The sequence below is a fragment of the Rutidosis leptorrhynchoides genome, chromosome 6 (assembly GCF_046630445.1).
Source record: "Rutidosis leptorrhynchoides isolate AG116_Rl617_1_P2 chromosome 6, CSIRO_AGI_Rlap_v1, whole genome shotgun sequence".
Taxonomy (NCBI): Eukaryota; Viridiplantae; Streptophyta; class Magnoliopsida; order Asterales; family Asteraceae; genus Rutidosis; species Rutidosis leptorrhynchoides.
Genome location: NC_092338.1, coordinates 77,726,196 through 77,739,929, shown reverse-complemented (window position 1 = coordinate 77,739,929; position 13,734 = coordinate 77,726,196). Strand labels below are relative to the sequence as shown.

Genomic DNA, 13,734 nt, shown 5'->3' with positions numbered 1-13,734 from the left:
AAATTATTATTATTATTAAGATTAATATTATTATTAATCTTATAGTTAGGAGTATTATTATTAGTATTATTATACATAAAATACTACGACGAGGTCATGAGCAAATTATTTTCAAACAAGCCTTCCGAGCGGGATAGAGCTAGGGAAACTATGGGTTATAACTATGGAGGTTATGTGTAATGTTTGTGAGTATTGTTCGCAAGTCAAACTAGTATTTATCATCTCCGTTGCGTCTACGTACTTTTCTGCAATATTGAATCACAATATTGATACGTAAGCATTTATATTTTATCTTTTATATATTAATAGTGTATCCATGTCTAGTGCTCGAGTATATATGTTTATGCATGCTTGTATGCTTTAATTTTGTCGTTAGATAATTTATGATGAATCACGAATTTGATACATATATTATTGATAAAAGGTATATGACATGCATGTCATTGAAAAGCTGTCGAAAAATTAATAACTTTTCATTTAGAAATCGTGTGTTTTCGATGAACGGATTAAAAGTTATGGTCAACTGAATTATAATTAATATTAATTGAAATTGCTTTTGAATCTGTAATTGATATTTAAACAACTTGTTTATAAGATTGATAAATTGGATTTTCAAATATTACTAATCGAGTAAATGAATTTCTATATAAGGCACGTCTCGTCTTGTTGAACAATTGTCAAAGTTGACTGTCTTATCATGTTTTAAAGCTTTATAAACACTATAATCTGATTTTTCAAGTATTGGAAAACTATATGAAAATCATGTTCGATTGCCATGATAATTCAAATATAATATAGCCCCTGAAATAAATAATATTTTGAGTTTGATAAACTATAAATTCGTTCAATTATCAAGACTTATACTAGGTTAATAAACATGTATAGATTTAAAGATCATATTGGGTCAGGTTGACTTTTGAGATGACTTTTGTTAAACTTCTGCATGTCGGTCTCGAGCATTAGGATTGTGATACACTATGACCCAACCTAGTTTATTAGACATGTATTGACCAACATATGTTCTCTAGGTTGAGATCTACGGTTAATCTTGCATTCCGAGTTACGGTCACTTTTTGATGAATGACCTTATGTGCTGCTAAGGTGAGTTTCATTTGCTCCCTTTTTAAATGCTTTTGCAATATATATTTTTGGGCTGAGAATACATGCACTTTATTTTAAACAATGGACACAAGTACATACTAAATTCTATACTGAGTTTGAACCGAAAATCCCTTAGCTTTGGTAACTAGTAACTGCCGGTTATAAGAACTGGTGGGCGCGAGTAGTAGTATATCGATCCATAGGGCTTGATATCCCCGTCCGAGCTAGAGCACTAGCCTTTTAACGGACGTATGCTATTTGAGAAGCGTACACGTTGGTTTGCATGTATTATTAAGATGATTATACAAAGGGTACAAATTATATATACGTTAAGTTTAGTTACCAGGGTGCTCAATTTTGTAGAATATTTTGATAAACGTTTCGGATAAAACAACTGAAATCTTGTGATCCACCTTTATATACAGATTATGCGCAACATTAAAACTATGAACTCACCAACCTTTGTGTTGACACTTTTAAACATGTTTATTCTCAGGTTCCTAGAAGTCTTCCGCTGTTTGCTTATACGTTATACAAGCTATGTGCATGGAGTCATATATGCTTTATTCAAGAAAACTTTGCATTCACAAAATCATCACCATGCATCTTATTTTGATTGCATTGTCAACGGATGTAGTATTGTAAACTATTATATACGGTGATTGTCTATACGTAGAAATCATCAGACATCGAAAACCTTGAATTTATATATTCATTTATGGTGTGCCTTTTTAAAAGAATGCAATGTTTACAAAACGTATCATATAGAGGTCAAAACCTCACTATGAAATCAATGAATGATGTACTCATCCAAAGGGATTTGGAAGGATTGTCACACAGTTACTTATTTTATTTTAGATCTAAAAACTCATTATATTTAAATACACACTTATATAAGATTCACATATTAATCTAATAACATTTGTCAACTATACCCGAAGGGTGGCTTGGTGGTAAGATGCTTGAAAAGTTCTAAATGGACCCAAGTTCAATCCTGACACCCTACACTTTAGGGGGCTTACCTTTAAAAAAAAAAAAAAAAAAAAATTGTCAACTACACATATCATTCAATAATTTTCTTTCAACAAACACGTGATTTCATTTCACGGAACCTTCAACTAGTTTTGTAACTTATTTCAACTAGTTTATTTTTTTTTAGTTTTTTTTTTTTTCATAAACAAGAAAAAAAGCTTGAGCTTATAGGAAAAATAAGCTTAACAAATAGTTTTCATTTCAATCAACAAACGGTTGCAGGTACCTTTTGAGAGCAATTATTGTCAAAATAAAATGCAATGTACAATTAACTACCATTACGGCTCAAGAATTAACCATGAGGGTGGTGGTGACATAGTAAGACCCCGACTTTCTAATATGAAGGTTAAGGGTTCAATTCTATGGAGCTATAAAGTTATTCTCCCTCATGGTAACGGAGGTTCGCCTCCAATGACTACAAATTACTCGCATAGCGGGTAGTCGCCCTGAAATTAGTTAGTTCAAAAAAAGTTGGATACTCGGGTTAAAAATAATGGCTCAAGAATTAACCAATGGAGCTCCTTAAAAAGGGTTTAAATAAAAACAAAAGATAGGCGAAAAAGAATTTGCAGGGCACAATCATCATTCATGTAGAATGTGATACATGCAACAATCTTACTCTACATACACAAATAATTTCCCACCTTCCACTGACAAAATTTACAACATGATGTCCGATTATCCCCTGGAGCTTACATGAAATTTTCGCTCAACAGAATGCAAGGCAAGTGGAGGTAGCTGTATATAATATGGACATCCCGGGCATATCGTTCTCCATAAAAAATATATTTGGCGCATATATGGCTTCAAAAGTAAACAATAGTCATGTCACCACTTATTAAAAGAGCTCCTCTGAATTAAACTTGTTCCAAGCCTCCTATTAATCAAACTCAAAATTATATGTCAATAGAGAGTGTTTGACTATTACTCTGAAATATACAGCGTATAAATTATAAAATAAAATAAAGAGGATACCCTACAAGATCAATTGTAACAATGATGAGGCTTAACCCTCTTTTCTACGTTTTTTCTGAGTGTGAAAACGGTAGATTTTTCATTTGCCAATGAATTGGATCAGGTGGCATTTTTTACCCATTCGGTCAACTTGGGTTGTGTTTTATGGCAAACGGGTCAAATAAAACTTTGTAGCTAAAAGGTGGAAAACATATAAAGTCTATCAGATTATATTTTAAAAGTATTTAATCTTTGAAACAATTTTTCAAAATTATAGAATATTTATTTGTAATAATGTTTGTTTTGTACTAATAAGATTTCGTGCGTTAACTATGAAAAATCATGTAATAGAAAAAGGTGTCCCTGGGTGGACGTGCTAAAATATATACACATTTCAACCCCAAAACACCAAGCTTTGCAAATATAAATATAAATCTAAAAATATATGAAGTTGATTATTACTTCATGTACGGCTAAATAACACAAAAGGTAAAGAAAATAGTACACTATGTCACAAAACATGGGAAGCATCTTTTTGTTACCATTTTTTAAATAAATGACCTAAACGACTTCAGAAGGAACTACAGGTATATATATATATATATATATATATATATATATATATATATATATATATATATATATAGGGGCAGGATCAATGGGGAAGTAACCAAGCCGGGGGAAGCAAAAAAATTTTTTTTTTCGTTTTTTTTGGAATTTTTTTTTTTCCGACATCAAGATCACACGAAAATATGAACATTTAGAAGAGACACTTCGTGATGAATGTTATTATTTAGGCGGAAAAACGATCGACAAAAATAACATTCAAGATAATATTGTTCGTGAAGAATATGAACGTCTTTTTTTCATGTTTTGTGAAGTAAAATTTAGCCCGATTTAGAGTTTAGGGTTTAGGGTTTGGTGTTTTGGGTTTATTCCATAAACCTAAAACACCAAACCCTAAACCCTAAACCGTTCGTGTTAAAAACTCAATCTAAATCCTAAATCTAAACCCTAAATTTCTAAACCCTAATATCTAAACCCTATAAACCCTAATATCTAAACCCCAATAGCTAAAACCTCAACATACGCTCGAAAAACACGATAATTGTTATATATTACTTCTTCGAGCGTTTTCCCGCCAAAATAAAAACATTTATCACAAAGTGTCTCTACTAAATGTTCATATTTTCATCCTATCTATAATGTTCGTAAACAAAGTTTTTTCAAAAAACGAAAAAAAAAAAAGTTTTTGCTTCCCCCCGCTTGGTTACTTCCCTCTTGATCCTACCACTATATATATATATATATATATATATATATATATATATATATATATAGGGGCAGTATCAATGAGGAAGTAACCAATCGGGGGGAAGCGGGGGAAGCAAAAAAAAAAAAAAAAAATTCGTTTTTTTAGGCATCAAGATTACACGAAAATATGAACATTTAAAAAAGACACTTCGTGATGAATGTTATTATTTAGGCGGGAAAACGATCGAAAAATATAACATTCAAGATAATATTGATCGTGAAGAATGTTAACGTTTTTTTTTTTTTTTTTTTCCATGTTTTGTGATGTAAAATTTAGCCCGATTTAGAGTTTAGGGTTTAGGGTTCGGTGTTTTGGGTTTATTCCATAAACCCAAAACACCAAACCCCAAACTCTAAACCGTTCATGTTAAAAACTCAATCTAAATCCTAAATCTAAACCCTAAATCTAAACCCTAAATTTCTAAACCCTAATATCTAAACCCTATAAACCCTAATATCTAAAACTTCAACATATGCTCGAAAAACATGATAATTGTTATATATTACTTCTTCGAGCGTTTTCCCGCCAAAATAAAAACATTTATCACAAAGTGTCTTTATTAAATGTTCATATTTTCATCCATTCTATAATGTTCGTGAACAAAGTTTTTACAAAAAACGAAAAAAAAAAAAATTAGTTTTGCTTCCCATTCCCCCCGATTGGTTACTTCCCTCCTGATCCTACCACTATATATATAAAGCTGGGCTACAAGCATATGAAGTGTTGACTACAAAAGTCTAGATAACATAACAAAAAAAAACATCTATATCTTTTTGTAATCAAGATTTGCACAACTAGTAAATCGTATTTCAGCATTAGAATTGTCAACAGCTAAGTACTAAAATAAAGATACTGAACGGCTAATTATTTGAATGATCTTGAAATATATATAAAAGAGCACATGTATGTACCTTGAGTAGGTCAAACACCTTTTCAGCAACATATTTCTGTTGAAGATTTGCTCCTTTTTGTTGCACCTTGTCAGGATGGATGCACAAAGTTGCCTTTCTATAAGCCTTTTTCACATTCGCACCAGTCATCAAATCGGTCAATGAAACAGCCTGCCAACCGCATCCAGGCCATAAAACCTAATAATTAATCAAGCAAAAACTTAGTATGTATGGAAAAAGGAGCCTCACTAAAAACATGTTTCACAAGCAACTTAATACAAATGCTGACATCTTGTAGCAGAACAGCAAATGTTGTGAATTATGCACAAAGATATGAAGGGTGTGTTTGGTGAGGAGCTTTTAGAAGCTTCCAGCTTTCAATTTTGAAAATTAAGCTCATAATTAAATAAAAGCCTTATATGGGTGCCAAGTGTTAAAGCTGTATAATTTCTTCAAAAGCTCCTAAATTAAACGCTAGAGATTCAAGCGTTTGAGATTGACCTGAAGCTTTTAGCATTCAAAATTAAACGCTAGAAAATCAAGCGTTTGAGAATCAATAGTGTTAAAAACGCAGAATCCTACACAACAAAATTTTTTAGCGAAGATATGCAATGACATACGTATTGTAATGTGGATAGCAGTGCGCGCAAATTCCCTTCTTTCCCTGCAGCCCAACGTTTGATCTCAATATCTAGCGTTTCACCAATCCTCTGTGATAATAACCACATACGTGAGAAATAGTTACTGTTAAAGTAATCCGCATTCTAAAAGTTACAGCAAGGCAAATGCATATTCTGGTACAGATTGCTAAAGCTTGCGATGCACAAAAAGAACGAGATGCCAGAATAATACTCACATGTCTTTCTTCCTGTTCCCTCTGAGATTGGAGATCACGATTGTTTTTCTCTTCCAGCGCTTTAGCCTGACCATTAAATCCTCAATAATTAGAACTAAGAGTCATGTATCATTTATTTACAAAATATTGTAAAGGAAAATTTACATACTGCTCGCTCCTGAGTTCGTTGTTGTCTTTCCAGTCTGGCTCTTCTTCTTTCTTCCGTCTCGCCTTCAACTTCTTGGAACCCTCCGGCAGATGAAGGAGCGGCTTTTAGTAAGAAATTTATTATAATTAGTGAACAGTAGATCTAAAAGAATGAGCCAGATTATATCAACTCCATTAAAAAAAACTCAAGTATACCTCCAAATGAACTTGCGGGCATAGCTCAACGGTTCTCCCCATGTACTTTGTGTCATGGGATAGGGAGAGGTCATGGGTTCGATCCTTAGGGATGACATGATTTTCTTTAAACCAATTGAACACCAATAATGGTGGTATATATTGACCCTATAGGGAGGTTTTACCGGATTCGTTCACGGACCTCTACCCGGACCACTGCCCGAATGGATGTGTTCCCGGGTACCGTCGATCGGGTTCGGGTTTCCACCCGAACGTGTGTGTTACGTGCAAATGATGAGTTTCGTTGAAATAAATGATCTACTGATGCCAAAAAATCGCCGTTCAAAAAAAAGTATACCTCCAAATATTGAGTTAAGATCGTCAACAATATTGCTGGTGGAAGAAGTTTTTCTGATATTTGAGGATCCTCCAGTAGAACGAGCAGCTTTAAGAAAGAAATTAATAATGAGTGAACAGTAAATCTAAGAGAACGAGCCAGATTATATTAGCTCCATTTGAAAAAACTAAAGTATACCTCGTGATATTGAGTTAATATCATCAACAATATTGGTGGTGGAATATGTTTTACTGGTATTTGAGAATCCCCCAGTAGAACGAGCAGCTTCTAGAAAGAAATTAAAAATGAGCGATAAGTAAATCTTAGAGAATGAGCCAAATTATATCAACTCCTTTAAAAAAAACTAACATATACCTCGTAATATTGAGTTAATATCGTCAACAATATTGGTGATATTTGAGGATCCTCCAGTAGTGGAAGTCCTCTGGGATGACGTATCAGGTGCAGGGTCCTGCATTGCAAATAAAACACGTTAATTATGTTTGACACGTTAATTATGTTTAACAATTCAACATCATTACGTAAATCATTCAATAAAACGATCTATTAGGCCGTATGGATAATAAATAAACTCACAGAAGAAGTTGTCCGTGGTCTTGGCGCACTGCTTGCTCTGGAGCTGAAAAAGGAGTCAAGGTCATTATCATTCTTTTGTTGGTTCATTTTAGCAGCGGCTGCAGCCCTATCTCTAGCACTTGCAGCAGCTCTCTCTCGAGCCTCAGCATTAACCCTTTCAACAGCAGCCCGTTCTGCCTTACGCCTTGCATCTGCTTCAGCCTTTGCCACATCAGCTTTCTCCCATGCTGCTTTTTCCCTGGCTTCCCTTTCACTGGCTTCAGATGAAGCCCGTTCCCTTGCTTCTGCAGCAGCCCGTTCTGCTCTTTCTCTTGCATCAATTGCTGCCCTCTCACGTGCCTCAGCTTGGGCTCTCTGAACTGCAGCCCGTTCAGCTTTTAAACGGGCTTCTGCAGCTGCTCTTTCACGGGCTTCAGCAGCTGCTCTTTCACGGGCTTCTCGGTTAGCCCTTTCTACAGCTTGCCTAGCCTTTTCCCTTTCAATTCTCCTTTTTTCTCTCTCTTGTTCTTCTATCTCTCTCTGTTTACGATTCGTCTCTTCTTCCATATCTTTTTGTGGCTTCACAGTTTCTTTGTTTCTAAAAGCCTTTGCATTTTCTCTTTCTCTTACTTCCTTTGCATGCTTAAATTTAGCCTCTGCCCTATCCATAGCATCTTTCATAGCAGCAGCAGCCGAATTTGAATCCATCTCTTCACCGTATTTACTATCATCATTATTCTCACCCAAGGCAAAATTCTCAAACTCATCCAATGGAGAGGCCATAGTACTCTTGGGTTCGGATTCGAACGGGTTAAAATTTTGTGAGTATTTTGGTGAAGCAGAGTAATCATTACCGAATGTTCTCCCATTAGAAGCAAAATAACCATTTCCAGACTTAGAAGCATGTCTCGGTATCGGAGGAGGCGGTCTTGAAGGTGGTGGGGCGCTCGTAGGTTGTGTGAATAAAGGTATCTCTGAAACAGTGAGCCATATATCATCAACAGGCTGCACATGTTCATCTTGATGATTTGAATCTGTGTATGAAGGTGGAGATGTAGAACGATTAACAGATCCCTGAGAAGACTTATAAACAGGTGGAATGTCAGATACGGGTTGCTTAAATTCTTGAAAATCTTCTACAGAAGACTTAAAAGAAGATTTTTCTGTTGGCTCTGTCCGAGTTGAACTTCTTGACCTGCCCATGCGTGAATCTTTTTTAGAGGGGCTCTGATCCTTTCCCTTATTGTTCGACTCACATGAGAACGCGGGTGCAGGCTTACTAAAACCATGAAGTGGGTCTAAATCATCAAATGTATTGTTATTTACTGATGATCCTCCAACATTTGTGCTTCGAGATTCGCTGACCTTGTGAATCGGCTCCAATGGATCAATAAAGATGCTCTGATATGAAGTGGCAGGCGTTGATGTCGACTCTAGAACAACAAATGGATCATCTATTGCATTAGAAATTTTTTTTGTGTTGTCACTTGATACTGGTGCTGACTCTGAATTTGATCTGTGAGAAAATTATGATATTAAGAGAAAGTAATGAATTTGACTTCCACTGGTATAAGGCCAACCATTATAATATATGATAAAACAATTCAAGGTCATCTAGAAAACAGAAGAAATTTTGAAGAGGATAAGTGTTGTAAGCAAGCAATGATCTCCCTGCCTAAATACATGTTGACAACTATCCACCCATCTGAGACGTGAACAAGCTTATGTGCCAATCACATCTCTTTTGCAACAAGGGTAAATGTATTATACTTCAACACATATGTTCAAATATATTTTTGGTCACATAATCTTTGTTAATATAGGTAAAATAACATCAAGCTTTCAGTTTGTCATCCTATCTTGTTAAGGGAGTTCTTAGCATGCATCAACACAAGGCTCTAAATCTTTAAACATTTTCAATGGTCTCATCAGCACACACTAAACCTTTAAACATCATCACATACATTGATATACAGTCCAACTTGAGCTCACTTTCCATCTAATTTTATCTTCATCATCTATAAGTAGGATTGACACTATTCTCCTTTCAATAAAATAGAAATCTAGAGTCGTGGGGATGTGAACATGAACATGGAAACCAATAACTTGTACATCTATCTATGCGCTCGTTACAACTAGTTATAATGCATTTCACATGCTGTTTTAAATCTTAACATCCTCAACCAACTATAACTACTCATACACCTTTATCCTTCTTAATTACATCTTACATATTGCGGGTAAAAGCAAATGGTAAAAATATTTTAGCATTTAAAGCAAATGGTAGAAGCACTTAAAGATTGTATCATCTTCTGTAAGCCTGATATCTTTAGCTATCTCATTAAAAGGTACAAGTAATTATTTTTAAGTTAATTATTAACATTAATGTTACAACCATTTGAAATATTATCAATTATCAATAAAATTATGATGGAAAATGTTATACTACCATTTTCAGTGACAAAAGAACAGTCATACTATCACACTCAAGTTACTTGTTACCACAGCATTGCACAGGCACTACCCTAATAATCATAACATCTGGCAACAACTCTTAGAAAGAAACTACCCTCAGTAAAAAATTTAACTGAATTTGAGTGACTAATGATTCTGCAGAATCAATACACATATTCCTACAATTATAATTTCTAAGCATCACAAATCAATTCCACTTCGACTAATAATAACACTAATCCTACTCACTTTCATACAATTTCGAACCCAATAACAAATAAACAAATTGATAAAAAAAAAACCACAGATAACCAAAATTAATAGCTGAAACAAAGCACAATACCTCTGACTAGGTACAGAATCACCACTCCCAAATCCATGAAGCAAATCATCAAAACCTATAGGACTCTTACTAGTCTTATGCTTAGGCAGCTCAACTTTCGCAGTTCGACCTAAATTGCCTAACAGATCGTCGAAATGATCATTCTGTTGACTTTGTTTCGACGGCGATCCACTCATAGACGCAAATATATTATCATCATATCTCGAAGAAGCAGAATGATGCATAGGTTTACTTTTAATCCCTGGCAATCCATCAAAAATATCACCACTATCATCATCATCATCATCATCATCGTAAACAGGCTTATCATAAACAGGTAAATTCGAGGAAACAGATTTGCTCTTCGTTTCATTACTATTCATCGAATTTTTGAAAATCGAATCGTAATCTATATCTGACGTCACCGGAGTTGATCTCGTGTTGTTACTGTTAGTGAATTTTGGCGGACCTCCAAAAACGTCGTTAAATATTTGATTCTCGTCGGAAGTAAACGGCGGCGACGATGATTGAGAACGGTTCCGGTAACCTGCTCCGATTCCGTCGGATTTCATCGGAGCTGATTTACCTTGAGGTCTAAAACCAAAATCACGAGCTAATGCACCGAAATCGTCCATTTGATTCAGCAGATCTGGTGATAAATATGTGGATCTTAAAAAATTAGATGATGATTGCTATTGAAGTTGAATGATATATGTATAGTATATACGTAGTGATACAGTACACATATGCTGAATTGATAGCAAATTGATCAGAGATTGAGTTGCGTTACGGTTGGGGACGACGCAGGTTGTGGTGGTGACGGTTAACGGCCGTTGATTTCACGGCGTGTGCGCGTCCTTCCGTCAGTTGGGTTTTGATTCTCCGCTACAGGGTTTAATCATAGAGTGAAAGCATAGGGGATTTTTCCTATGTAGCATTTCACTCGGTACATTTTATATTTTACATTGACAATACTTATAGAGGATTAATTATTCAAATATTTAAAACAGTACATTGATATTATTGATATTAGTAAGTTACTAGAAAAAATTCGACCGCGCGTTGCTTCGGTTGTGTTCAATGCGCGGTCATATTTGTATATACGTTGTATATACGTGTACGTATATGTATGAAATATAGCTCGAAATATTTAGTGTTTTTTTGACGATGTCCGTTTCGCGTATAGTTAGTCGCGTTGTGTTCGTAAAATAATATCGAGTTGAACGGTGGTCTCGAAAAAATTTAGCTCACACCGAGCGAGAATATAGGGCCCGTTATTTAGTGTTTTTTTAACAATGTCCGTTTCGCGAATAGTTAGTCCCGTTGTGTCCGTCTGATTTTTTCGAGTTGAACGGTGGTCTCGGAAAAATTTAACTCGGACCGAGCGAGAAGATAGGGCCCGTTAAAAATACGGGTGGAATCATTTTCTTTTGTTTTTTTTAAAATTATATATTTACGCTTTTTACCCCTAAAAAGTAGAAAGTTGGGGGGTCGTTTTGTATATGAAGCTGAATTTGAGGGGCCGGGTATAGTGTGAACGCAAACTCAAAACGACATTCGGATAAAACTGAAACTACGATTTTGCCCATGCATATTAGTATGTAGGGGTAATATATATTGGTGTTTTTTAATAATTAATAATTTACAAATTGATTATGCAGGTCTTAGACCACATTTAACGGTGGCGTGCTTGGAAGTGTGTTGGCCAACACACCGGCAAACACGCCGTAGCGCGGCGTGTTGGACCAAAATTACGGCGGTGTGCTTCAAGTGAGCACCGAATATTTGTGAGGCGTGTTGCATTTTTTTTCCCATTTTTTAATTAATTTTTATCCTCCTTTTCACCCAACTTCCAATCAGATTTTAACACATCACCCAACACGCTACTTAACACTCCACCCCATTACACACCGGCATGACAGCACGCTCATCAAGCACCCCATCCCACCCAGCAACACGCCCATCATCCCTTCAGAGATAAAGATGGTCTTACAAGTTTTAAAGACAACCATAAGTGCTATGATGAGAAAAATTCCTTTGTTAATTATTAAGTTAGTCAGTTAGTGTAGCTAAAGATAGATTTTATGTTTGAGACGATATATAAGATTTTAATCAGAGTAACTTAACCACCCACGTAATTATCTCCTGCAGTTACCCCCGCCCCCACCCACCCGTGCGATCTTGGGTGGAAGGCAACTTTCGGCTTCTACTAATTTAAATTTTTTAGATGTTACAAATAGGACCAGAATAATAGCCTCTTAGATTGAAGTATCTCTACATTTTACAAAGCATGAATGTCACACCCTACTTGTCACACTCACATTGTCCCATCATTTTAATTTCCACGTGGATTTTTTTTAAAAAGCCTGTCAAATGCTACAAATTACTCCTAACTGCCACGTGGACGTCAACACACCGCCTATACGTGCCCTCTAAATTGTCGGATCTGAAAACCACATTTTCATCAGTTATAATTTTGGGTTTTCAAAACCTCCCATCTTTTCTCTGTCACCCTCTACACTTTTGCATCGATACTCACCTGCAATATGAGTGAAATCCATACAACCTTCTACATTAAACATTTTTTAACGTCAAATATACCCAATGAGCGACGATGACGGTAAATCACCAAATCGCTATTTTCCTATTTCTTTCTTCTACTTGCGACTTCAAACCCTAACTCTAACTGTAGGTATGAATCATCTTTCTATATTTATGATCTTGCGATGATGTAATTAATATTGCAGATGATCATTGAATGAGATTGTTACTATCATGTTTATTGTTTCGATATGACTACAAGTTTCTCAATTTTCGACTGAATCAAGATAAGGAATCGTATCCGACGGAATCAAATCACAAGAATAGCGATTTGTATACAGGTTTGCGTTATCGTTTTCTATTTTCTATCGGATTTCCACTTTATGTTTACTAATAAAACCTAATTAAGTATCTAATTAACAAAATTAGATGTTTAAACATAATCAATTTGATAATAGTTACTCACAACGATAATTTACTTGCAGGTTGAAATCATTCTACATCGTTATTATGGATATAGATTATGTGTATAGTATGTCTCGGAAGGTATCGAGAATGTTAATAATTAAAAAAAATTTCTTACTGGTATAACACATTACACATGCCATGTAATTAATTTTACTTGTATTTTTGTTTTATGTAGTTACTACGTTACTGTATTATTAGCTCTGCATATTATGTGAAGGAAAAAACCATGTTAAACTCACACTAATTTACAAATTATATTGTTGGTTGTTGCATACCAAGTGTTTGATAAAAGTTTTCAATGAATTCCAGGTAGTAGAATGGATCAACGAACATTTGAAGATGCAAAGGACATATGTTGTAAGGCCAAAAGCGAAACATCAATCAATCATTGTTTAGTTGCATGATCTTGGCAATCATGGTTCGAGGTATATTCATGATTTATTCATGTTACATTTATGTTATATATGCTTATGCTTATATAGTAACAACTTCGTGCTGAATCATATTGTGCAACTCATACAATCTTGATGTCTTTTTATTTACTGTCACAACTTTTGGATAACCATC

General features: G+C 34.9%; 1 protein-coding gene across 3 annotated transcripts; it reads right to left on the bottom strand.

Moving 5' to 3' along the window:
* Window positions 1–2,617: 2,617 nt before the first annotated feature.
* LOC139851530 (auxilin-related protein 1-like) lies at window positions 2,618–11,085 on the bottom strand. 3 transcript variants are annotated; one of them, XM_071840615.1, is made up of 11 exons: window positions 10,949–11,060; window positions 10,180–10,807; window positions 7,404–8,898; window positions 7,182–7,278; window positions 7,005–7,094; window positions 6,828–6,914; window positions 6,297–6,397; window positions 6,149–6,214; window positions 5,913–6,002; window positions 5,314–5,490; window positions 2,618–3,010 (listed from the first exon to the last, which is right to left on the bottom strand). In XM_071840615.1, exons 2-11 carry the CDS (start codon window positions 10,791–10,793, stop codon window positions 2,972–2,974), a joined length of 2,856 nt encoding a protein of 951 aa, XP_071696716.1. In that variant the 5' UTR covers window positions 10,794–10,807; window positions 10,949–11,060; the 3' UTR covers window positions 2,618–2,971. The 3 variants fall into 3 exon arrangements, with proteins under 3 accessions (XP_071696716.1, XP_071696715.1, XP_071696717.1); XM_071840614.1 differs by having other exon boundaries at window positions 10,180–11,085; XM_071840616.1 differs by having other exon boundaries at window positions 7,005–7,091; window positions 10,180–11,085.
* Window positions 11,086–13,734: the final 2,649 nt, after the last annotated feature.